Source organism: Sander lucioperca, chromosome 11 (assembly GCF_008315115.2).
Source record: "Sander lucioperca isolate FBNREF2018 chromosome 11, SLUC_FBN_1.2, whole genome shotgun sequence".
NCBI classification, from domain to species: Eukaryota; Metazoa; Chordata; class Actinopteri; order Perciformes; family Percidae; genus Sander; species Sander lucioperca.
The window spans coordinates 8,146,041-8,170,890 of record NC_050183.1 but is presented as its reverse complement, the minus strand read 5'-3'; the positions used below and the strand labels follow the sequence as shown (position 1 = coordinate 8,170,890).

Genomic DNA, 24,850 nt, shown 5'->3' with positions numbered 1-24,850 from the left:
TCTCTCTCTCTCTCTCTCTCTAAAAAACATTAAAAAAAAAATAAATTATATATATAAAAAAAAAATTAGTTTGTAATAAATAAAAACAAATAAAACATACCACCATTTTGGCATATATGGGTTTTTATCAGTTTACTGTAACAAAAAAGACACTACAGCAGCTTCTTACAGCCTTTATTTTTTTTAATTTGGGTGGACTTTCTTTAAAGGGAATGTAGATCATTTATGTTGTACCCTTTAAAACATTTTACATTGTACAGCTTGATAATGGAATATGGAGAAATAAAAAGACAGGACTTTCCAAAGTCAGTCATACGAGAGTATATTTAAATGTCACAAGCCAAACTTGGTAAAATAACTCACTACAACTGAACCAATAGAGAATTAAGACAGAGTGGGTTGCCTCTCAGTACACTGCTTCACGTGACCTGTTCTACTCAACTTATTATTCAGAGCCCCATGCCCTCACTGTCATGACACTGAATATAACCCCCTCCCTTCCCCTGTGTTTAATAATTTAAAACATTCAATGATATCACTTTTTTATTTGTCTGAACTTAGAATAGATAAAAACACAACACCATCAAAAATAGAGAATGATCAAGTAAACTTCATAAAAAAAAACTATAAAGAAAAAGGACAAAATGGAATGACAAGTTTTTCTTTGTGTAAGCATGTCAATGGAACAGAAATAAAAGGGAAATAAAAAAGTGTACATTCCTAATCATGCAATATACAAATTTGAATCAAATATGCACAGTAAAATGATCAGAATCAGCACAATGTATGATTAGGGGAGGTTTTTTTTCTTCCAGTTTCTCTTATATCAGGAACAGGGATTACAGACATACTTATTTTCTATTGCCATTCCTGGAATACAGCCGATCCCTTCTGTATTCAGGCTCTACTACTGGACAGAAGATCTCGTGGAATGGCTGACATGATCTTCTGGTCACAGACATCATTATCATAGTCGTTATCTACAATAGCAGACAGATATGATGATGAGGGCCTTACCAGTATTTATGATTAGAGACGCTACCAAGTCAGTTTTGATCTTGCTACTACAAGGTTAAGTCGTGCTGGACCAGGTAGTGATTTCAGACATGAATGACAAACTAAAACATCAAGTACCTCTGAGAAAGTTCCAAGAGGCAGCAGCCATTTCTTTAAAAAAAAAAAAAAAAAAATGGCCATTCATTTTTATCATAACATGTCAATGTACAAGAAAGTGGCAAGGCAGTTACTAAAAGGAAAAGAAACATTGGGGTTTATCCGGGTACATGCCAACTGGGTGTCAGCCAACCTGGGCGCAGCTACTGTGATGCAAACGTCAAAGTGGCACAGGTGTAAATGTCTCACGATTTCACCCGAAGACAGACAAAACTGCACTTTGCTGTTGACACTGTGGAGGCTTCCCTACATTGGAAGCCACGTTGCCTAACACTGCTTGAAAGGGAAACTAAAACCACTGACCAGTTAACAGTCTCTGCTTACAGAGAGAACAACTTGCAACCTGAAGGTTTTAAAACTAAAGACAGGTTGATAGTGTAACTTTGTCGTCATATTTGACTTTCCAGAGAAGTGAGTCAGGACAGTGATGTAACATGGGCAGCTCTCTTAATGCCAGATTATTCTGTCATTAACTTGACCACATGGTGACACAATTGAGGGCCCTCAGCACCATAGAGGTTTCATAGAAATAACAGTATCCTTCTGTGTATTACAGTAGATACTGGTACAGTAATATCTGAGTTAAAGAGGAAGCTGATAAAGGTGGCAGTGGCCTGTCCTGTGGTGAAATAGAAATCTCACATTACACTGTACACTTCTACTCTGAAGTTTTCAATCATTTGTATACTCTTCTGCCTTCAAATTAATCTTTGATTTGTGAAAGGAATGATATGTTGGAAGTTCTTGGGGCAGGGTGTCAAACTGCAGCTTAGCACAGTTGATCACGGGGCTTGGGCGGGAGCAGATATACTGGGGAGGGAGTCTCTACAAGACTCATGAAGCGCTGGAGTAGGTCAGACTGCACAGCTAAGGCACAGAGCAAAACCACTGATCTACTGTACAAATCACCCGTAGTGCCACACTAGGATTGTGTTGAACTAACACTAGGAGATCTGCTCTGAGACAAAAGGCAAGTAGGGCAACAGCTCTGAAAGAGGTTTAAAACCCATGCCTTATATGTGGTTTCATCTCTGCTGTTCACACTGCAGGAGCTCAGTGTCTGGTGTTCTCCAGGCACCAGGTCAGTGGTGGGTGAGCAGGTGAGAGTCCCCCAGTGTTCCAGCTAGGACCAGTCTGAGAAAGGGTCAGTCGCATGTTTTTTCCAGGCCTACAAAGTTGAGCAGCACGCACGCTGATGTTTAGTGGGCAGAAAGAAGGGCGCGAGACAAAAGGCGCAGACAGGTTTCATACTACTACAAAAAAAAAAAAATGAAGACAAAACAAACAAAAACAAACCAAAGACAAAACCTTCAAAACAGTAAAATCACAATTCAACCATCAACAGCAAAAGTTCAGTTGTCAACATTACATTACATGACTGTCACAGACTGAATTGCCGACAAGAGTGGAGGGTGGAGAGAGGTACACAGGAAAGAGCAGAGGATGCAGGGCATCCAGAAACAGGAGCTCAGTATAGAGTCAGAGTCAGGGAGGAACAGGGTGGCTGTTGGGGGTTCAAAAAAAAACAGGAATTAAAGATGAAAGTGCGTTGCAAAGAAGACGACACATGTACACACAGTGAGTCTGTAAAACAACACCAAGTGTCAGGGAGTGATCACAGAGTTCAGAGTGCAGCGGAACAAAGTGTGGAACAATGAAGAAGAAGGTAAGGGGATACAAATCTTGCGAATCTGAGGACTAATAAATAGGGCGATACTGGAGGTGCCAGCCGCAGTGTTTTCGTAACATGATTATGTTGTGTTTCAGCGAGGGAGGGGGTGGCATGAAGGGGGGCAGGGGCACCCTGGGGCTGTCGGACACAATCAGCACTGAGAGAAGGTCTGCTTGATCTCATCCAGCACATTCCCAAGCAGCGTCGGCTCGTCACATTTAGCGTCAATAGACACTGTCTGACCAGACTGTGGGGGTGGGGGGGGGGGGGGGGAGAGAGATAATCAAGTCACAATCTAAAAGTCCACTTTAAAAAAAAACAAACAAAGAAAACACAATAATTGGTTATGAAAATCTCAAATCACAGCACATAATAAGCGAGGAGTTTCATTGGTTCACTCACAGTTTTGACCAGCAGACAGACATGGTGATCCTGGATAGACCTGCTGTACATTGAGGCACAGGAGTCGATCCTCTCCACAACTAATCCAACAAAACAAACAGAACACAAGTGTTGGAAACACTCAGAACAACTGCATGCAATTATACGATCCGATTACCTTTCTTTGTAAACTACATGGTCAAACCAAACCACCGCAAAAATTCCTGACAAACACTGTACTGTTGAATTCTGTATGTGGAACACCATAATCACCTGGCACCTTGATGTTTTAGGGCAAAAGTCTGTCACTTGAGAAAAATATTATATGGCCTGGTGTGTTTACGTACCAGAGAAATGGTGGCGGAAGCAGATCCTGGCCAGTAGGTGGTGGAAGGGCATGACGACTCCCTCCAGTTTGACAGAGCTGCACTTCAGGTCGCCCGACTCAAGCAGCTTTGCAAACGCATCACTGGCCAAACAAAACAAAAGAAACTCAGATTTTTTATTTCTCCTTAAAGGTCCTATTACATGCTGCTTTTTGGATGCTTTTATATAGACCTTAGTGGTCCCCTAATACTGTATCTGAAGTCTCTTTCCTGAAATTCAGCCTTGGTGCAGAATTACAGCCACTACGAGCCAGTCCCACAATGAGCTTTCCTTAGTATATGTGCCATTTCTGTGTCTGTAGCTTTAAATGCTACTGAGGAGGAGAGAGGGGGGGGGGGCGCAAGGTGGAGGGTGAGGGTGTGGCCTTGACCAGCTTGCGGCCACGGTTGTAGCTCTATTTCCTCATGGGTGGGCCAAATTCTCTGGGAAGCTGTATGCAGCGGGCAAAGCGGGGCGCAAGGTGGAGGGTGAGGGTGTGGCCTTGACCAGCTTGCGGCCACGGTTGTAGCTCTATTTCCTCATGGGTGGGCCAAATTCTCTGGGAAGCTGTATGCAGCGGGCAAAGCAGAGGAAGGGGAGGTAACCTTCCTCCTTATGAGCTCATAAGGAGGAGATTCCAGATTGGTCCATCTGAGCTTTCATTTTCTCAAAGGCAGAGCAGGATACCCAGGGCTCAGTTTACACCTATCGCCATTTCTAGCCACTGGGGGACCATAGGCAGGCTAGGGGAACGCATATTAATGTTAAAAAACCTCATAAAGTGAAATTTTCATGCCATGGGACCTTTAACGAAAGCATGACAAAGAGCTAAGACAACTCAGAAACTTAATGTAGATATAAATCATGCCCAGGCGATAAATTGTAAGGTTTTTAGTGACACCCACTGATTTTTCGTTTAGTGCCACCCTTAATCATACATTTCAAATATTAAACAGAAAATCCAAATAAAAACTGTGCAGGTTGACATGAAATGTACTGAATCTATGTATTCCTGCTGCCCAGAGGATGACACATTTACATTTTGGACACTTTTTCTAGTACCATCCTTAGGCAAAACGGTCAATACTCCCAATGCTTTACCTTTATTTTCAAGTGCTCATATTATGCTTGCCTAGCTGCTAGCATGGCACTCCCTCATACTCTGCTTCTGACTGGGTAGTAGTCCTTACCTAGCTACTGCGCATGTGCGACTCCCAACAAAGACGGAATAGAAGTGAGATGTCTCATTCTGTAGCTAAAGCAGAGAGCTCAACACACAGGGTGAAAAGAGGAGCTGCAGCAATGTGCAGTACAACAAAAATATGGTGTTTTCTTTTAAAATTAAACCATGTAAACCTATTCTGATATAACCTTTAAATACAATTATGAACCTAAAAATGAGCATAATATGAGCACTTTAATGCCCCTAAAGAATGTAAAAAATTGTCAGTATGTAGTTTTTCTACTTTTATAATGTGGGTTGTAACGTGGTGTGAAACGTAAAACACCAACCTGTAGCAGGGAGTAGAGATTAGGTAGGAGGTGCAGGTAAAGTGCAGTTTGAAGTCCAGTTTCTCATGAGTGGAGGAGTCCTCATTCTGTGGAAACACAACAACAAATAAAAGATAATGGATAACAAACAGACAAACGTTTGACCTGCAGACCTGTAGAGAGATCTGGGTGAAGGGTTAGTTACCAAAATGAAACCTGGAGCTGGTTAGGATTCCTTGTCTCGCTGAAGTACACAGCTTCTGAACTACGACGCCACCCTGCTGCCCTCAAAATGGTTTTTACACAAGTGGAATCAACTAAATGGGAATTACTTTAACAAAACTTCACAATATTCAACAATGCTGATTTATGTTTGACATGTTGGGGGTGGCAGCAGCAAAATACATAATGCTGAACAAGTGGGGAATATCAGAGCATTTAAAAAGTAAACATGAACAATTTAACAACTCTTTATGGAAGCGTTGACTGGTTTCAAATACAGTATGATACCAAAACAACTTGTTTGTTTTGGTAAGTGGATTCTTTGCAATTTTCTGTGTGTGTGTGTGTGTGTGTGTGTGTGTGTGTGTGTGTGTGTGTGTGTGTGTGTGTTTCTTCACACCTTTACTATGAAGGTGAGGGTTCCCTTCAGTTTCTGTGGCGTTATGATGCTCTGCATGGTGAAGACAAATCGCGCCTCATTGGACACCCCTGAAGCACAAAAGAAAAGCTCACGGCTAAGTAATTAGACTTTACAAAACTTGTGAGGTTTGAAATAGATTAAGGGTAATTACAATGGAGGTACACACCACTTAAGAACACTAGAGTGAACACAATGGCCTCACCCATAGCACAAAAACTGTATCTTGTATATGTGTATCGTTTAGGGAAATCCAACTCTTCTATTAAAAGGCATGCATTTTGCAGATAATCACTGACCAGGTGGAAGTTGGAAGGGGACGGTGAGGCCGTCATGTGGACCCGACCCCTCTGGCCTCTGCAGTTTGGAGTTCAGAGAGTCCAGAACGTTGAACTCCATGGATTTGAGGAAGCTGTCACACTTGTTCTCAAATATAACAGACACCACCACCTGACTGCCATCCTGCAGGTTCCCCTGGATGTCGTTAACCTTAGCGGGTGACAAATTTGAATACACAATTCATTTTTATTTATTAAATAAATATGCCTTGCCATCTTGTCATTCACTGAGCGATGATTATTTAGATAAGACATAAAGTAAACACAGCAAATCGGATCATAAACCCAACAACGAAGACACACCGCTGTTTCCAAGAAACCGGTGTGAGCCCAAGGACAAAATCACAAGGACAGAATCATTCCCGGAAACATTAACGTAGTCTGCCTAGGAGGCCAGGCCGTGAAGAGCAACAAGAACAGAGAGAAACACATCTAGGAAAGAGATTTAATAACATTCTGTCACTGACAGAACTTTAACCAGTACCTTATCAGCATCCTCCATCATCTTTAAAGAGAGGGAGAGAAAAGAAGAGGATCTGCATACGTTGGTTTTTTATTTTGTTTTTTTTTTACTGCTACTGTTGTTTTAGATAACTTTCACACTAATATCGACAGCCTAAACATGAACATTAGCATGATCATTTCCATTTTAGTCTACGCAGAGGAAGGTTAGAATTTCCACAATGTTAAGAAAAAATGCAGGTTCCACAACCTGGATCTGATTATTAGTAATAACATTTTACTTAAATATTATATGCAGTGACACAGCAACATGACAACGGAGTCAATTAAGGGCAAACATCACATGAGGTCAATCAGATGATCAAACATGTTGCTCCTCAAGTGTGTGTTGTAATCTGTCAAGCAAACCCTTGTCTAGTGCAAATCTTTTCATCATCCCTGGGGCAATGAATATGGCATTAGACATAAATTAAATTAGTGAATTAAATGTTATCACGGCCCAGAGGAGGCCAAAAATAGTAGATTTAGAATGATGAGTAAAAAAACAGAATTGTCTGAGCCCAGTAGCAAAAGTTCCTTTCTTCAGCAGCATCTCGCCATCACTCACCATCTTGATGTAGGAGTTCTCCGCCAGCAGGCAGTAATTGGACATGGGCTGAAAGGAGAGAAGAGCTCAGGTGAGATCAGGCATTCTCTGACACTGTATGCCAACTAGGCAACAGGAAGTGGTTCACACACAGTGTGTGTGTGTGTGTGTGTGTGTGTGTGTGTGTGTGTGTGTGTGTGTGTGTGTGTGTGTGTGTGTGTGTGTGTGTGTGTGTGTGCGCGCGCGCACGCGGCAGTCAAGGTTTAAACAGAGGAGCTAAGAGGCACAGATCAGAGTGATAATAAATGATACTTTTTAAATGCAGCACTACATTGTTTGTGAAGTCAGTCACTTGTGACTTGTCTTCTTCCCTCAAAGCATAAAATAAAAACATGCTATAGTCAAAGTGTGCCGAATGTTTTCATTCACACTCCTGGTTGAGTTCAGGCTGATGACAAACACTGACCGGTAGGGATGTCCAGATCCGATCACGTGATCGGAAATCGGGCCCGATCACGTGGTTTCAGACTTGATCGGAATTGGACGTTACCTCCCGATCAGGACTCGGATATATATGTATATATATTCTCATTATTTTTTAACACATCTATAGTTATGCGGTGGCACAGAGTTAGACCCTTTTGACTCCACACAGAAACAGCAACGCGTGCGGCATGACATCACTTTGTTGCAGAGACGCTATTGGTTAAATGCCGGCAAAGTAGAACACGGAAGCAGCTTGAAGCGGAAAGCGCGAGTACGTCTGCGGTCTGGAGGTATTATAAAGTTGATGACAACAACATTGCCATAGCAAACTGTGAGATATGTAACAGAAGTGCTCTGTTTGTTAACAGAGTTGTTGAATGTTAAAATAAGGTGAATTAAATAAAAAATGAGGAACATCCTGGATCTGTTTTTTCGCTATTCTTTATTTTATATATTATAGAAGTATCGGATCGGGACTCGGTATCGGTAGATACTCAAAATCAAATGACTCGGACTTGAGGGAAAAAAAACCTGATCGGGACCATCCCTACTGACCGGCAGAGGCTCTTCCTCCTCCACAGTCCCATTCTGCACCGACTCCTCTCCACCTCCGTCGCTGTGGTGATGATGGTGATGATGCTTCTTCTTCTTTTTCTTCTCCTTCTCTTCCTTCTCCTTTTTCTGCTTCTTCTTCTTGTGTTTGGAGGACTTCTTATCATCGAAAACCCACAAGGTAGATGGAGAAATAGTATTAGAAATTCTAGAGGCTGAATTGGTAATGAAACATGGTTACTGGTAGAAGTATTCCTCCCGAGACCACATCAAAACTGGCAGGTCTGTGGTACATCATTTACACAAACGTGTGAGAATAAGAGCTGCCAGTGTGCTGCATCCTGTCAGGTCACTGTGAACTGGAATCTCTAGCACAGCAGACAAACTTTCTACTTCGCAATTATCGCGTCATCAGTGGTGACTCACAGTCTCCTCCGTCTCGGTGTCTTTGGGCTCATCAGGCTCGGAGTCTGGCGCCGTGCCAGAGGCCACCTCAGACGTGGGGGCTGCTTCTGCTGCTGCTACTACTGTTGCTGCTTCCTGTTCGCACACACACCACCACAAAAATACACAAAGGCATGAGCAGTGAGAAACCATAGCATGTTACACATGCAGCAGTGTTTGTCACTTCTGTGTTGATAGAGGTTAAGCGAAGTTAGGGAGTGCAATCATTCATTAAAAAAAGTAATTTGTGATGGAGCTGCAACCTACGAGCTCTGTGATACCACAAACATAAACCTGATTTGCTAAACCAAGTGCATCACATGCAAGAATACTAACCAGCCAAATGAGCTGGACCACAAATGTGCCTGTGTAAGAAACCCCCAAGTAGGTTTTGTCTGTAGGCATCTGTATTGATTTGGATTGTTGATGCAACTGTACTAACCAGCCACACAGGCTGCAGCTAACAGATTAAAGCGCCTGATTTACAAGATCCTCGTGACAGCCTACATATATATCCTATTGGAAGCTCCTTATGGGCCAAAATCTGATCTCTTGTGCTACTGTGACAACCAATACAAAAACAAGTCTTCCACAAAAAACATGTCAAGGCATGTCTTTAAAAGGGTGGTGTTTCTAGGTCAGGAGTGCACATGCTCTAAAACAGAATTCCTCAAAACCAAAGTTAGAATGCCTGACGGACCTGGTTTTCACATACCAAATGTCTACAGATGAGAAGGTATGGAAGGTACAAAACAAAGTCTGTTCTAACATCTTGTTTTAATGTCACAAGCTATCGGGTATGGTTAAAGCAACAGTGTGACATTTTGGGAAATACGCTTATTCACTTTATTGCTGAGAGTTAGATGAGAAAATCGATACCACGCTTATATCTGTCTGTTCATTATTAGGGTTGGGTACCGAAACCCGGTTCCGCTATGGAACCGGTTCCTACTATCGGACTGGATTAGAACGCATATTTCGGTTCCACTTAATGTGTCGACTGAAATACTTTCCCTCTGTCGCTCCGAAATGGACATAAAAATATCACAATCTCTGTAGTCTACCGTTAGCTAGCGGAATCGTTTTACAAGTACCGGTTCGGCATCGGAATCGTAAAAATCCAAACGATACCCAACCCTATTCATTATTGAGATGGAGCTAGCAGTCCGTAAGATTAGCTTAGCATAAAGACAAGGGGAAATAGCTAGCATGGCTCTATCTGAAGATAACAGAGTGGTTTTCTGCAACATTTAATGGCATTGACGTTTTTCATGAAAAATATTAAAAAGTGAAATAATGCCGTTATTTTAATGTTGTGAATCATTAGGTAAGAGCAAGTTAAAGATGCCCTGTGAAGTATTCTTGTAAGAAAAGTAGTGTGTGAATCCTTGAGGTCCAACAAACATGTTGAATGTATTTCCTTCCTCATAAAAACATCTGCCAAGCAGATTTTTTGAATATCTTAAATCCTGAATTGTTCACATCAATGTTTACTAGCTAGCGGCCTACAGGAACAAAATAAAATGACTCCAGGCCACATTCCAGGGAACCTCTGGCTCATCGGTCACCACAACAACAACAAAAACAACATCTATTTTGAACTCAAGACCGACACAACACCCAGTGTGCAAAACAAATGCTGAGGGAGAGAGAACCACTGACATTGTGAGACAAATGCACACATACTGTGTACGCAGACACACTGTACATTCAGACATGCTGGAAAACAGAGGAAAGCTGTAGAATGAGAGAGAAAAGTGTTATGTGACCTGCGAAAGACAGGAAGTCGTGTCAAAAAGGTGAGGTGCTGAAGATGTGAAAAAAAGAACTGTTCCAAATTAAGAGGCAATAGAGGGAGAACATATGGCAAAAACATGAGGTAGATCAATAAAACATGGAGTTATGAAAGAAGAAAGTATAAACTGTAGAGATGAGGGGAGGAGTGAAAAAAAAAAAAAAAAAAAAAAAGAGAGAGAGAGAGAGAGAGAGAGAGAGAGAGAGAGAGAGAGGGAGAGAGAGAGAGAGAGAGAGAGAGAGAGAGAGAGAGAGAGAGAGAGAGAGAGAGAGAAAGAGGGGGGGCGACTCAACCTGGGTGTTAGAGGGCACTGGAGCGTTTGAGAGCCAGAAATCCAGATCCGAAACCTAGAAGAGGGAGGGAGGGAGAGGAGTGCGAGGAGGTGAGAGGGGTGAGGGCCAAACAGATTCTGTATCTATCTACTATTCATGAAAACGGATACAGAGATTACACTGTTCTACTTCATGAATAAATCAAGTATTTGGCAAGAGCCTGCGCAGTCAGCTACGTGGAAACTGATACTTGATCACTAAAGCTGATTGAAGCACAGGCTGGGAGGAAGCAATGGAAGGGTTGAGTCAATGGAAATGATCAAAGAATATCTGTATGCATGTAACCTTTTAGTGGGAAACTGTAGACTTTATATTTACTGATATTTTTAAGCCATTTTTCCATCATGAATTATTTGACACCAGATTATTTAAAATCAGGATTCAGGGTCAAATCATATCTTGGATATAAACTCTGTTGCCAGGTAGGAAACAGGCTCGCTCCACCCTTTTGTAATGACACACCTCAGCAGTGGTAGAGGTGGGCGGTGCAGCCACCTCACTGGTTGCTTCTGATTGGACCACAGGCTCCTCTGCCTGACCTCCGAGAAGATCCTCCCCCTTTTCTTCATGTTTGTGTTTCTTCTTCTTCTTCTTGTCTTCTTTGCTCTTCTGCAAAAAGAAAAAGAAAACAGGAGAATAAATTCAGCTCCGTGTCACAACAAGGTTAAGAACCACAACCTCTGACTCTACGTCATGATGGTTGACAGCTTCTTGTTGTTGTCCCCCCCCTCGCTCAAACCGCTCCATAAATCTGATTTACTGGTTTTAAGAAGCAGTTTCAGCTGCTAGACAGAATGAGGCAAGTGTGGTTTGCAGGAGATGGGGGGGGGGAATAATGCTGTAGACATGTTACCCTCACCTTCCTATCCCTGTCTTTATCCTTCTTCTTTTCTCTCTTTTCTTTGCTGCTCTTCTTCTTGGGCTCCTGTGAAGCGGCGCTCTCTGCGTCTCCATCTTGAGCTGGGCTTTTGAGAACCTCTGCTGCACGGTGTGACCTGACTGGCAGCTTCTCGCTGTCGGCAAGTGGCCTGGACAAACGAAAATGACACAGACACACATTTTGACCTTGTTTAGAGGACTTGTGAGGCGATTATTGTCCACCTGGAGTTAGTGCAATCATCTGAAAAATATTTTACAACTTTTTTTTTTAGTAAGTATTCTGTTGTTCTGTTAGGTGAACAAGGGTTGTAGGGTGCAGCAATCCAACGTATTCAGGCACATATTCTGCACTGTGGAGCAGCCAGGTCTCATTCAAAGCGTTGAGTTAAGCCATTCCTCTGGCAGAGCTAGAAGCACTAGAACTTCCCAGACACTAAGAAACTACACCAATAAATTCCTCCATACTGAACTGATAAGAGCTGTCAAAGTTTATTTCCCCAAGCCTGACCCTTTAAAGCAATAACCAAATGCACTGCAGCCCCCTGCTGGTTATTCTCTATAAAAAGGCACAACGCTCTCTGTCATTAGCCCCGGTTAACAATGCTTGTGCTTTCTTATTTGTCTTTTTATTTATAGTTTAGCTTTACTTAGTTTGCAGGATGCATTTATTTTTATTAAATGCATTTAGTTTTATTTCTTTTTTTCTTACATAGGAGGAAAATGTTCAGTAAAAGAAATCCATGGCAGAAATGTTCTAAAGACAGTTTCCTCCTGCACAATCTCTACTCTTCTTAATTTCTTACTCATACTAATGCAAAAATGGGACAAGATCAACTGTAAATCATAGCATTGGTCTCAGGGCACATGTGCTTGTTATTTCCCATCAAGGGCAGGCAAGGAGAAGTATCCATTTGAAAAACAGCTGGTGAGAATTTGGAGGCATGGCAAGTCTGCTGAACTGAGGAGAATATGGGAAATGGGAGCAAAAGAATTATACTACCTAACCCCTGGGATAAGTTTCCTTAAAGCATATTGATGCTGATGGTCTTGTCTAAAATTTATTAAAAAAAAAATAAAAAAATAAAAAATAGCTAAAATGCTTTTAGGAGCCTATTCCAGAAGGACAGCTGGTGAAAGATGAAGTCCTGAGAACATCAGCAGCAGCCAGCTAAAAATTATCTTGTTTATTTTTGTTTACTATGAAACAATGCAACTCTTATCAAAGAGATACTGTATATTCTTGAGATAATTCTTCTTCTTTGAAGGCCAGAGCAATCACAGAACAGTTTGTTTGGAAATAGAGTGATATGCTGCCGATATTGTCAAGCTTATAGAAGATTTTTTTTATAGAAGCAGGGTAAGAGAAAAGGGATACTGGATATTATACTAGATAGGACAAAGCTTACAGTGAACGATAAATATTAAAAAAAACTAGGAAAGAAGAGCAAAAAGAGGGAGCAGGTACTGCAAACTCCGAATGCGGAATAAAAAAGGACAGCTATGTTAGTGAGAGGAGCAAGACAGCTATTTTAAGATAGAGAAAAGACAGAGAGGCAATCCATGTACAGTCGGAGCCCAGGTCCTGTGGCTGGGGTGCTACAGTACTCACCTGCGCCCAGCCATCTCCATCAAGCTGCCCACACAAAGAGGCAGTAATGGGTGTATGTAGGCATAGAAAAGAGGAAGCAGAAAGCAGAACGCAATGAGAAGGAGTGAGAGGAGGGAAAGGGTAGAGTCACATCAGCTGTGACACTACAGCCGGGAAGGTCAGGAAATAATCACGCGGAGAAAATATCCAGATTAAAAAAAGTCATACCAGATTCAGACATTCAAGATTCAACTGAACAACGAAACAGTGTTCCTCAGCTCTACATTTTTTTTTTGTCAAAAAACATTTATGTCAAAAGTTAAATTTACATAAGTGTCTGAGTATATGTAGAGTACATATACATCTAAATGCAGTGGACTCACTTGTCCAGGTCGATGTCCAGGGCTTTATGAGGGTCATTGGGATCTTTGTCATCATCATCACTGGGTAAGGCATTCTGAAGTAATGAGAGGGCGTAAAATCAATCAAAACAGAGTTAATAACTTTGTAAATAAATCTATATCAACAACACACAAAATGTGATCCGTTGACATACTGACTCCAGTCTCAGTTGTCTCCCGAGATGAAAACCCAATAAACCAAGCAAACGACTGTGGTATTTTATTCTGACTGAGATACATGTCCACATTCATAGTTTCTGTATGTAATTGTGCTTTGGTCAATAATAAAATCAGAATAATGTGTAAACAGCATTACAATATAATCAGAGAGGAAAACGGATATATCTTTCGTTTTTCTCAGTAAATTCCAGTCTTATGTAGAGTAGAAATGACTGATACTGTCTAACGCACAGGATTACATTGAAATCAAATGTATTTTATTACTGTGAGTCATGATGCCTGTAAATTCACAACTTATTGTGAGGTTTACACAGCTTCAGCGTACCTCTGGCATCTCCTCGGTAACAATGTCAACCATGTGTGCAGGCGTTATGTCCTCCTCACTCTCTGGGCCTGAATCATGTCTCTTCCCTCGCCCACTGCGCTTTTCTTTCCTCTTCTTCTTCTCCTTCTTCTTCTTGTCTGCTCTGTCTTTCTGCCGGCGCTCCTCCTCCAGTTTCACGTACTGGTCAGACATAGGCAGACCTGTGGGACAGAAGACTGCAACATGTATTATGTCATATTTTAATAAGTAGACAAACATAAAAAGAAACATCAGCAGAGAATGGAAAAACGTAAGAGAAGTAAGACAAACAGCATTATTTTGAACCCGAACCATGACTGTATTTTAATTATATTATAGCATAACGTCTGCTACGATGGCAGTAAAGCAAACCATTTTGATTTTTATATAATTTTGAGAGTTGTGATTTTTTAAAGAAGTGTTTGCGGTAGCGTTAAAACAGTTTGTGCTACCTGGGACTTTAAGAGGCACACTGAGGTCAATCTGCACGACAGGGATGTGCTCCACTCCAGGGGCCTCCTGGTACACCTACACAGAGGAGACATTCATTTAAAACATAGTCTCACCTAGCCAGACCTATGTCCAGAGCGCTGTGTCAGAGCTAGAGAAAGGTCTGGAAGCACCTATTATAATTCTGCTATGGAGAAATAAAAGCTCTGGCTTGGTTGCATTTCTAAAAACCAATCACAATCGTCTCGGGCGGCGCTAAGCCCCGGATGCAGTAACGGTGGAAAATAGATAGTGGAGAGAGCGGAAGGAGAGGAGAATGTCGGCCAAAATAGCTGGCAGATGGCAGGCTTATACCCACAGTCTACATCCGGTAAGTCAGACTAAAGTTGGGCGATATGGAAAATCAAATATCACGATATTTTTGACCAAATACATCGATGCCAATTTTGCGGCGATATTATAGGGCTGACTACTGGTGCTTTCACAAAATATTAACACAATGAGAGTTTTGATAAATAATCACCAATAATGTGGATACAATGACTAAGTGGGTAAAGGCAAACAATAAAACAGCTAGTAAGTCTGGGAAGTTCAGAAAATTACATCATAATGTAATGCAGCCTTTAAAACCAGGAAAAGACAACACTTTTGTCATATCACGATATCCAAAATTCAAGACTATATCTAGCCTTATATATACAGTAGATTTCGATATAATAATAATAATAATATCGATATATCGCCCAGCCCTAGGTCAGACTATTTCAAACATGACTTGTTAGTGTATACATTTTATACTCGAGTCTAACTGCATGTATTCAATATACTGTAATTATTACTTACGACAACAGACTGGATTCAACAGACATGTAAAAAGCTGAGTGATGATGACTAGGTAAGCACACCTTCTGAGAGGATGGGGAGGACTTGATGTAGAACGGGTTGTTGGCTTGCTCCTGCTTTCTGGCTTCTCTTCTCTGGTAGAGCGTGAAGAAAAAACAGTTGCATGAATTAATCAATGAAGGCACAGTCTCCCTCAGTTTAGCATGAGAGAGGGGAACCACATGGGAAGTTAGATTCACAGTAGAACTCAGAAAAAGTCAATATTGTTTTGAAGCTAGGGACAGCATGATCATGTGTAGATTGAGAAACACCTTTATCTAATTTGTCTAATGTTTGCATCATATATAAATGTCTTGACTATTTTCAGATACAAGTGGTGAAATATATATACACACACACACACACACACACACACACACACACACACACGTATGCACTACTGTACATCTATACCATTCATAAAACAATGCTGCTTGTACAGTTTAACAATGCTACAATGATAGACCAGCTCACCTTCGCCAGTTCCTTCTCGTCCACCTCTGTGTGACGGGGGCGGGAGTGTTTGGGCTCCTCCTTGGCAAAAATAGCCCGGGGCTGCTCATCCTCAGACTCGCTCTCAGATGGAGGCTCGTTGATCCAGGCATCCAAGTCCAGACTGAACAAACAAACTCTGTTACACTTCAGAAATACTGTACAGTCATGTCAAACTATGTAATATTGTAGTTTTAAGGACTTTTTCAACATGTGTGTGTGTTCCTTCAGTCCTTCCAGAAAAAAAATTTCAGAGTTTTTTTGTGATTGTTGGGGGCAAAAATCCTTAATTATGCGGCATGTTTTCTTAAAAAATGCGATGGAATATGCGGGATATTTATGCAATTTTATGCGATGAAATTGCTGGAACTTGCAAAAACTGGGGAACAGGGCAACAGGGGAAAAGGGCTGCTCTTGTGTGAAGTAAACACAACATTTTTCAACTTTCTGCTAAGATATATGTGACTTTTTTGCAACAAAAATGCAGGGATTATGAAATCATGCAAGCCCCGCATATTTTGCGCGGAAATCGGCAATTTATGCGGTGAACGTGCAGCGTATTTGAAAAAAATGCGGCCCCCGCATAAATATGCAGACTTTGGCTGATAATGCATTGAATTATGCGATCGCATAATCACGTTTTTCTGGAGGGACTTATGTATTGAGCCAACTCACCCTTCAGGAACAGGCACTTTCTTCTGAGCCTTGGGGGCAACAGGGTTGAGTTCTCCAGCGAACAGAGCGATGACTTCCTCCGCTATTTCTACGTCCTTCTGTTGCAGTTTCTGGATGTACTTGACCAGCTGCAGGATGCAAGATGCCTGAGGACATGACAGAAGGTGAAGCAGACAGGGAGATTAGCAGTCAATTATCAGATTTGTACGTAGCCTTGTGTGGTACAGTATATGATGCCAAAGGTGGGCAAAAGAAAACCAGTTCTGACTGTACTATATGCATATCTCTCTTACCCTCTCCTGGACCTCCAGGTTGGCACTCTGGACAAACAGCGGAAGCCTGTCTATCATCAGCTGGCTGGTTTCCTGCGCTGCTGTGCTGTCCGTGTTCCCCTCCTGGCTCTTCAGCACGGTGGCAAACAGCTTGGCTGCGTTCTGCACATACACTGCCTGGATGTGGCCCGGTAGGGTGGCCACCTTAGGCCGCAGCATAGCCTCTAGCGTCTGCGTCGGGTTGTCCAAGTGTCTACGGAGAGTAGGTGGATTAAGAGAAAGGCCTGATTGAAAACTGCATTGAATTACATAATACGTAATTTCCGGGATGGCACTGATGTTATTTCAGAGTCCAATTTAAAGACACAGATTAGCATTGCAGTGATGAAAACAAAAGATTGTGTCAAGTATCAATCAGTTAAGGGCTAGCTTGTACTTGGATGATAAAAGAGGAAGGAAACACAGAGGTGGGAAGCACAGTATCTGAACCAAGCTGTCAAGTCATCTCCCTATGGATTCATTGTTACAGGATACTGGGGTCTTGGGATACCTTATCATCATAATACAGTCATGACATTGTTATGCACGGTTGTTGAATTACTTCAAGTTTACCTTCTCTATTGGGTTCAACTGTCAATAACTGTGTGCTGAAGAGTGGTTTCACCCCTATACCCGTGTGTGTGTGTGTGTGTGTGTGTGTGTGTGTGTGTGTGTGTGTGTGTGTGTGTAATTGTGCATCCCAATGAGATAAATCAACATACTCTGAGAATTCACCGCAGATCCAGGCGGCGGCATACAACACTTCACAGATGCCCTTTCGCTGCACGTTGCCGGTCAACAGGTGGGCGTTGTCCAGCAGAGTGGCCATCTGGGCAACAGCAAAGACCCGGATGGCTTTGACCCGAATAGCCACATCCAGCATCTGAGAGGCAATGAGGTGGCCATGCCGTGTGCCCTCTAATCGGGTCAGCTCCACCAGGATACTGATGTACCTGTCAAGCAGATATTAAAAGCTACGGTTGATAATCATGTCATAAGAGAGGAAAATGAAACAAAAGTTAACAAAATATGGAGTGAAATATAAGACAATGCTGGTGTGGAGTAACGGACCATTCAAAGTTGGTAATATACTGATAGTTGCTCTGGCTGCAGATGTCGATGATCTTAGTGAGCAGTTCATCTCTGTAGGTGGTTCCTTCTGCTTTGTCCACATGCAGCATCAGCTTCTTTACAATCTCCATCAAGTTCTTTTTGGATACCTGGGAGAGCAGACACCAGTTCAACAACGATCCAATTTAAAAACGCATGAATGTAAATCTTTAAAAGATCATTTGGTCTACTCAGCCAGAGAGACAGAATGTCCTCAAAACAGCTTTAAAACGAAGAGCGCACAATTGACTATGCAATTTTTGTACTGTGAATAAATCACAGAATATTTCCGTATGACATAATTAGGGGTGTCACGATTTGACTTTCGATTTTAAGGTTGATTTAATTTTCAATTTAATATTTTTTTTTTTTCCTCAACAGGGACAGCAATGCCATGAGAGCAATAATATAGTAGAATACTACTTTGCAACAACAGTTTAAGTTTCTCAAAATGAACAAAGTGCAATTGAACGCACCATTAGGTTAACAAAGTGACATGTGACAGTCCCGTCGGAGCCCACATGCTTTACCTTCGTAGTGGCCATGGTGTCTGGAAAAGTCAAGCGGTAAGCTAGCGTTCCCCTATGTCTTTAGCTGCATGCTACCAGCCATTTTTTTTTCTTTGGGTGTGAGTAAGTAGGTCAGAGGAAAAAAGATACTGGGGGAATTCGCAGATCCATTTTTGATTGATTTTGCATTTAAAATAAAATCGTGACACCCCTAGACATAATATAATATCACACAACCACTGGTATGGAGTTTACACCACCTGCAGAAGTTTCTACACCATATATCAAATATTTGGGCTAGCAATAGTGTCATTCCCTGACAACCTATACCTAAACCAATCAAGGACAATACAACAGTGCAATTGGCAGGTGAACTCTGCATTTAGTTATGGCAAAAGTGAAACCGAGATTATCTGGCACTACAAATCTGAGTAAGCAATTACTTAAACTGAGAATTAACTGAAAAATGTCTTTGCTTCATACCATGCCATAGAGCAGGTCCAGAGCTCTCAGGCGAATGGACTCGTCCTTGTCATCCAGACACTGGAGGATGAGGTCCTTATGAGACTGCACTGACTTGGGGTGGGTCTTTAGGATCTTTGACATGGCCAGCAGGCCCAGGTACTTCACTACAAAAACAAACATGGCCTTAACGTATTTCAAAACAGACATGCTTTCACCCTTAGTTCTCACCCTAGCAACTAAAAAAGGTATATATACACTTCTATCAGCTGACATTATTCTCTACATTAACAACAAATTATGCTTTTATAATACTTTCTTATTCAAGTTCCTATCATTTATAAACATGACTATAAAAAAAGATCCAGTTTTCAGAGGACAGAGAATTTTTTTGAAACTGGACTACTTGTTTAAAAAATGTTGTTATTACACTTACTACTACTTACCTAGAGCACTTCCCTACATCTAGTCACTCTATAAGGCCTAGCTGGCTGCATCTAGAAAATATTTATACGTAAATATAATATGAACAAATTACTGTTGTGTTATCTTCCATGGAATAATCTATAATAAAAGAAATAAAACATATGGAAATGACACAAACAAAATATCACAAAAGGAAAGGAACACAAAACATACAATGGAAAGGACACACACACACATACACAGTGTACAACACACGCAGACACACACAGACTGGAAACAGTAGTTTTGTTTTCCTTTTTCCTCAAATTCCTGCTGCTCTTCCTACTCATCAAACAGATTGTTAAATATTTAGAAATCTGCTGAATCATAGCCTTTTTTTCGATCACCTAATTTGGCAGAGGCAAATGCCTCTCGAGTTCTTGGATCAATAAATGTGTGCGTAGTGACCTTGTGGGTAAGGTGAGGCTGGTTACTGCAGTAAATACATTGCAGAAATGACTGGGGCATGACCTCAGCCCTATTTTTGTTATTTTACCTACTGATTCTACCAGTAAAGCATCTTCACAATCCAGGGAAGGTCTGGTCTTTCACCTCCTTTACTTTAGGAAAGTGTTATACCTAGAAAATGACCAAAAACCTAAAACCACAGGTTCACAGTCTGCTCTATAAACATCAGAGGTCTATAGTCTACTCCATGCACAAAACTATCTATGTATGGGTGTCCAGATAACTCGAATGGCTGGATGCAGTATTCTCATCTCCAACTGGGAGTGTATAGATATATATAGAGCCAAGCCCTATGTTTGAAAATGGCAAACTAAAGCCTTTCAAATTAAAGCAACAAACCAGGAAAACCCTGCTGTAGGTTGTTCACTTTCTGTGTCAATCATGGGATTTGTGTGTTAAAGTGGTAGTGCCTTAAGTGAAATGGTATTCTAATGAGAGAGGGACTGTAATAATGTTCGAGTTATCCAGAGTCAGGGGGTCTACGTTGTTGTCGTCTAAGAGGGTGGACTGTTCCACAGTCAGAAACACGCAGACAATGAGAAAATGACACACTGCAGGCATTGACAGAGGGCTCACAGTTCTGGTCCGAGTCTTCTATCAGGATTCGCAGTTTCTGCACACAGAGCTGAAAGAGAGAAAGAGAGCAAGAGAAAAGGGGGGGAGAAAGGGAGAGCCATTAACATCTCTCCACACCAGACTCTTCACACTTCAAAAAACATAAATGAGACAAACAAGAGTGGGGGAAATGGGGCTTATATTCAATGGTGAAAACAATTATTTGATCATGCATAACTGACAGCCACAACTGAAAACAAGGGGGGGAAAACAGCTTTGATGAGTCCTGCTAGCCTTTTTTAAGTTTAATAGTTGCCAATATGTTTGAACAGACAGACTTGCGAACAGAAAGGAAAATGGTGAAAGCATGCATTGTGGATCAACTGGGGTGGAAAGGTTATGACCAAATTAACCACAAGAAAGCGCAGATGGAGGAGTGGACCTCAGAGGCTTACCTGGATACTAGCACTGTGGTTAGGCATCCCAGAGGACAAGGAAATCAACACTGCAATGTAGGACGAAATAAACAATTAGAATTATGAACTTAACGTGAGAAAAAAAAAAAAAAAAAAGGTTTCAAGATGTTTGTTTGATTGTTTTTTAAATGACTGAAATAAGAGCAACAGCACACATTAAACTGAATGAGACCACTACAATGCACACATTGACTGACCTGCAATGACAGTGTTGACACATTCATACAGCAGAGACATGGCAGAGGTACTGTGAGAGAGGAGGACAGGGTAAGAAACAGAGAGAGAGAGAGAGAGAGAGAGAGAGAGAGAGAGAGAGAGAGAGCAGATTATTATTGATATACGCGTCAGATCACACTACTTTTACCATTTGTGGAAAAGCATAATATTAATGGATTGAATCTCACCTGTGGATTAAGTTTGTCAGAGGTTCGATCAGCTTCTTCCCCAACCGTGGCTCCAGTGGTGTGAGTGCACCAAACTGTAAAACAAATACAAAGACACAGCAGAATTAAAACAATCTTTTCATAAACATTGATGGATTCAAGGAGTTATAATGTGAATGTGCGATAATGTGCTGTAATTTACTTGTATTTGACATGTAACAACTGTAAGAGAAGGGATGTGAACTTGAAAGTGCTGGTTCTGTTTACAGAAATACAACTTGCTAAGCAATGCAACCCGTCATGTGTCTTCACTGCGTTTTGGTCAATTGAGGCTAATGCTGGTGGAGAAACTAGTATCCCTTCCTCTTTTATAATGGATTTATCCCTTTATGATTGGTACAATACTGCGGTGGTGCACAGTAAATTGTACGTTGCCGTATATCCATGGTAATAAGTAGCGATAGAAATAGATACAGATTGAATGCCATAGATCTTCGTCATAACTGCTAAAGAACATAAATAAACTACTAAAAGGTTTTTTTTCAGGGCTAAATTACGTATCGGATCTGTGCATAGACTCGCATACTCGCAGATACCGATACCAGCGTTTTAGGTAGCGTCGGAGGCATTTTCGATACTGGTATCGGTATCAGAACAACCCTAGTAATGAGAGCATGGCAGCAATATAAGACCACAGGGAATATTTCTACACCAATCCATAACCTCTTCAAAGTCAAGTTCCCTGTATCCTGTTGACGTACCAGCTTGATGATCTTAATGAGAACCCAGTTATTAGTAGAGGAGGTCATGAGTTTGAAGAAGAGCGGGGCCAGAGACAGGTAGTTCTTGGGATTTCTCCGAGCCAGCTCACAGATAACATTTACTGCTGCGGACTGGACACCTAAAGAGGATCAAAGATGATCAGAAAATTAAAAGTAATCTGAATAAAAGTCCATAAACGTAATTCATTAAACATACTAAAATAAAATGTTTATTGGTCTTAAGAGTGAATTAAGTATGGCTAAAAAACAATGATGTACAATAATATAGCATAATAACACAGGCAAAGAAAAACATGTTAATGTATAAAAGCTATGCAGTATGACAAGTGACAAAGTACTAAGAAATTTCTTAGAGAACAGTGAATACTGTCTCACTGATGTGCAGTAAATAAGTGTAACACCACTGGCATGTTCCTGCTCACATGCCATAAAGCCAGATGAATGTCCTGCGAGATGTTTTTGTCTTTGCAACAGAAATAGTCTTGTGAGTTGTTGAATATTGCCAGACAGCCCTGGCAGTGGCAGTATAACAAATGAGCCTTCCTTAATCTCATATTCTTAGATGCTGAATAATGTATAGGGTTCAGGTGACAAAGCACAAGCTTCCTGCGTAACAGACTGAATGCAGTGTTTCTTTCCTCATACCTGGGTCTGGGTCCTCCAGTTTCTCCTTGAGCCTGGGGAAAGCAGGTCGCAGGGACTCTGGGTATTTCAGGAACACCTTGTACATGATCAACACCGCTTTCTTTCTGATGTAGGGTTTAGTGTGGGACATCTAGGGTGGAGGAAAAAAAGTGAAATAGACACAGTTGTGTTCAAGCTGGAAAATGAAATAACTCCTCTTCTTGACGGCAAAGTTCTCAGGTAAATAAAGCCACGGCAGGAGTTAACGGGAGGAAATTAACTGTAGCCAGAAACAAATACTAAAGAGCACAAATCCTTGTTGGGAAACCTCTTGACATACTCCCCATGACTCACCAGTGTCATGATGTCATTGGCCAGGTCCCGCGCCAAGTCAGGGGTCACAAAACAAGAGAGGCCAGTGAGGGCAACACCTGTGTCATACTGGTTGGGACTGCTGAGATCCTGGGAAAGAAAAAGAAGAAAAGACAATGACTAAAGGAAGAGACGGCAAGACAGAAAAAGGTTGACTGAGGGATTAATAACTGTCAAGAGATATTCATAGAGCACACAGAAGAACATCATTGACCTTTCGGATCTGATTGGTGGTCAGCATGATGACATCAGTGCTCTCGTGAAAGCACTGCGAGGCCGCCAGGTAGCCAATCCTCTGGAGGAAGAAAAACCAAGCAGAAAGAATGACGTACTGTGCTGCATTTTAACTGCAACTACACACTTTATATTTCAGTACAATGCTATTATTACAAACAATTACCAACCTGCAGCAGTTCCATGCAGATGTACCTATACAGTACAAAGTGTGACTATTCCTTGTGCTTATTTTGGGTGAGTTTCTATGTGGATAAATAAACTTAAATGCTACAGAAAAGGACAGTTTGTGAGAGTGACTGTATTTCAACAATAATGTCCTGACAAATCTACACTTGGGCGTACACCACAGTCACAACATCATGACCTTTAATCCAGAAAGTGACCAGGTTAACTGTTCTGCATTTCCAAGACCTCTGATTATATTCTAGTTGTACCTTGTATGTGAACTTGGAGGAGCTCATGACTTCAACGATGTTGAAAGCGGCCCAGCTGACATCATAGCCCAGCATCTGAAGCTGTAACACAGAAAAGAAAAGAGACAGCGAGGGATGTGGGTGAATAAAAAGAGGGGCTCCAAGCTGTCCCTGTGGTGCACAGAGAGGCTAAATGATTTGAGCTAAAAGCTAAAAAGAAAGAGTGCTTTTATTTTAACAGAAATTATACACTGTTCTCAATAAGTGCCGGCTGCTAGCTATTAGGCTGTGCAGTGACTAATCTTCATTTACAGAACATTTTTACATGTAGTTGTACTGGTTTTATAAAAATGCATTGAGTGGTTTTTTACTGGTCACTTCTATTTGCCCCTGATGAAGCCTTAAGCCGAAACAATGGGCTTTCAATTCAGCATAATGCTATTTGAATAAAAATAGATAATATACACTACCGGTCAAAAGTTTGGGGTCACTTAGAAATTTCCATTCCACTCCATTACAGACAGAAAACCAGCTGAGATCAGTTGCATTGTTTTTTGAATCAGGGCAGCAGTTTTCAGATTACATTATGTGCTTACATAATCGCAAAAGGGTTCTCGACTGTTGTAGAAAGAAGTGGCTGATCTTTAATGCAATATCTACATTGCCCATTATCAGCAACCATTCATCCAATGTTCCAAAGGCACATTCTGTTTACTAATCTCATCATTTTAAAAGGCTAACTGAGAAAACATTAGAGAACCCTTTTGCAATTATGTAAGCACATGTCATCTGAAAACTGCTGCCCTGGTTAAAAAAACAATGCAACTGATCTCAGCTGGTATTCTGTCTATAATGGAGTGGAATGGAAATTTCTAAGTGACCCCAAACTTTTGACCGGTAGTGTACAAAGAACAAAGTCTGTGTGCGGCTCCCTACAGTTATCACAAGCAAACAGAATTTGACATTGTGTGCATTGTCAACGCAACATGCTGCACTTGCAGTATCAAACAGTTTGAGCATATTGAAAGGCACCAAAATCAATGCCTGCTCAAAACCAAATCTTCCCTCGCTGGCG

At 41.3% G+C, this 24,850-nt stretch overlaps 1 protein-coding gene across 9 annotated transcripts in view; it reads right to left on the bottom strand.

Annotated features, from left to right (window-relative positions):
- Positions 1-157: 157 nt before the first annotated feature.
- The window catches only part of ap3d1 (adaptor related protein complex 3 subunit delta 1), a 28,792-nt gene continuing 4,099 nt past the window's right edge, over positions 158-24,850 (bottom strand). The window contains exons 3-35 of one of the 9 annotated variants that reach the window (XM_036007622.1): positions 23,797-23,877; positions 23,340-23,420; positions 23,108-23,215; positions 22,775-22,904; positions 22,109-22,248; positions 21,369-21,442; positions 21,162-21,211; positions 20,944-20,993; positions 20,486-20,558; positions 19,022-19,167; positions 17,991-18,139; positions 17,642-17,872; positions 16,902-17,133; positions 16,609-16,754; positions 15,916-16,057; positions 15,465-15,536; positions 14,562-14,637; positions 14,092-14,306; positions 13,569-13,642; positions 13,207-13,230; positions 11,578-11,746; positions 11,181-11,327; positions 10,680-10,733; positions 8,574-8,687; positions 8,151-8,306; positions 7,131-7,178; positions 6,546-6,566; positions 6,023-6,212; positions 5,706-5,794; positions 5,105-5,190; positions 3,574-3,695; positions 3,248-3,327; positions 158-3,092 (exon numbers count right to left, since the gene is read on the bottom strand). In XM_036007622.1, the coding sequence (XP_035863515.1) occupies positions 2,997-3,092; positions 3,248-3,327; positions 3,574-3,695; positions 5,105-5,190; positions 5,706-5,794; positions 6,023-6,212; positions 6,546-6,566; positions 7,131-7,178; positions 8,151-8,306; positions 8,574-8,687; positions 10,680-10,733; positions 11,181-11,327; positions 11,578-11,746; positions 13,207-13,230; positions 13,569-13,642; positions 14,092-14,306; positions 14,562-14,637; positions 15,465-15,536; positions 15,916-16,057; positions 16,609-16,754; positions 16,902-17,133; positions 17,642-17,872; positions 17,991-18,139; positions 19,022-19,167; positions 20,486-20,558; positions 20,944-20,993; positions 21,162-21,211; positions 21,369-21,442; positions 22,109-22,248; positions 22,775-22,904; positions 23,108-23,215; positions 23,340-23,420; positions 23,797-23,877 (3,666 nt within the window). In that variant the 3' untranslated portion in view covers positions 158-2,996. The remainder of the gene's footprint in view (positions 3,093-3,247; positions 3,328-3,573; positions 3,696-5,104; positions 5,191-5,705; positions 5,795-6,022; positions 6,213-6,545; positions 6,567-7,130; positions 7,179-8,150; positions 8,307-8,573; positions 8,688-10,679; positions 10,734-11,180; positions 11,328-11,577; positions 11,747-13,206; positions 13,231-13,568; positions 13,643-14,091; positions 14,307-14,561; positions 14,638-15,464; positions 15,537-15,915; positions 16,058-16,608; positions 16,755-16,901; positions 17,134-17,641; positions 17,873-17,990; positions 18,140-19,021; positions 19,168-20,485; positions 20,559-20,943; positions 20,994-21,161; positions 21,212-21,368; positions 21,443-22,108; positions 22,249-22,774; positions 22,905-23,107; positions 23,216-23,339; positions 23,421-23,796; positions 23,878-24,850) is intronic. The other 8 variants (XM_036007623.1, XM_031307118.2, XM_031307120.2 and 5 more) reach the window with 8 other exon arrangements.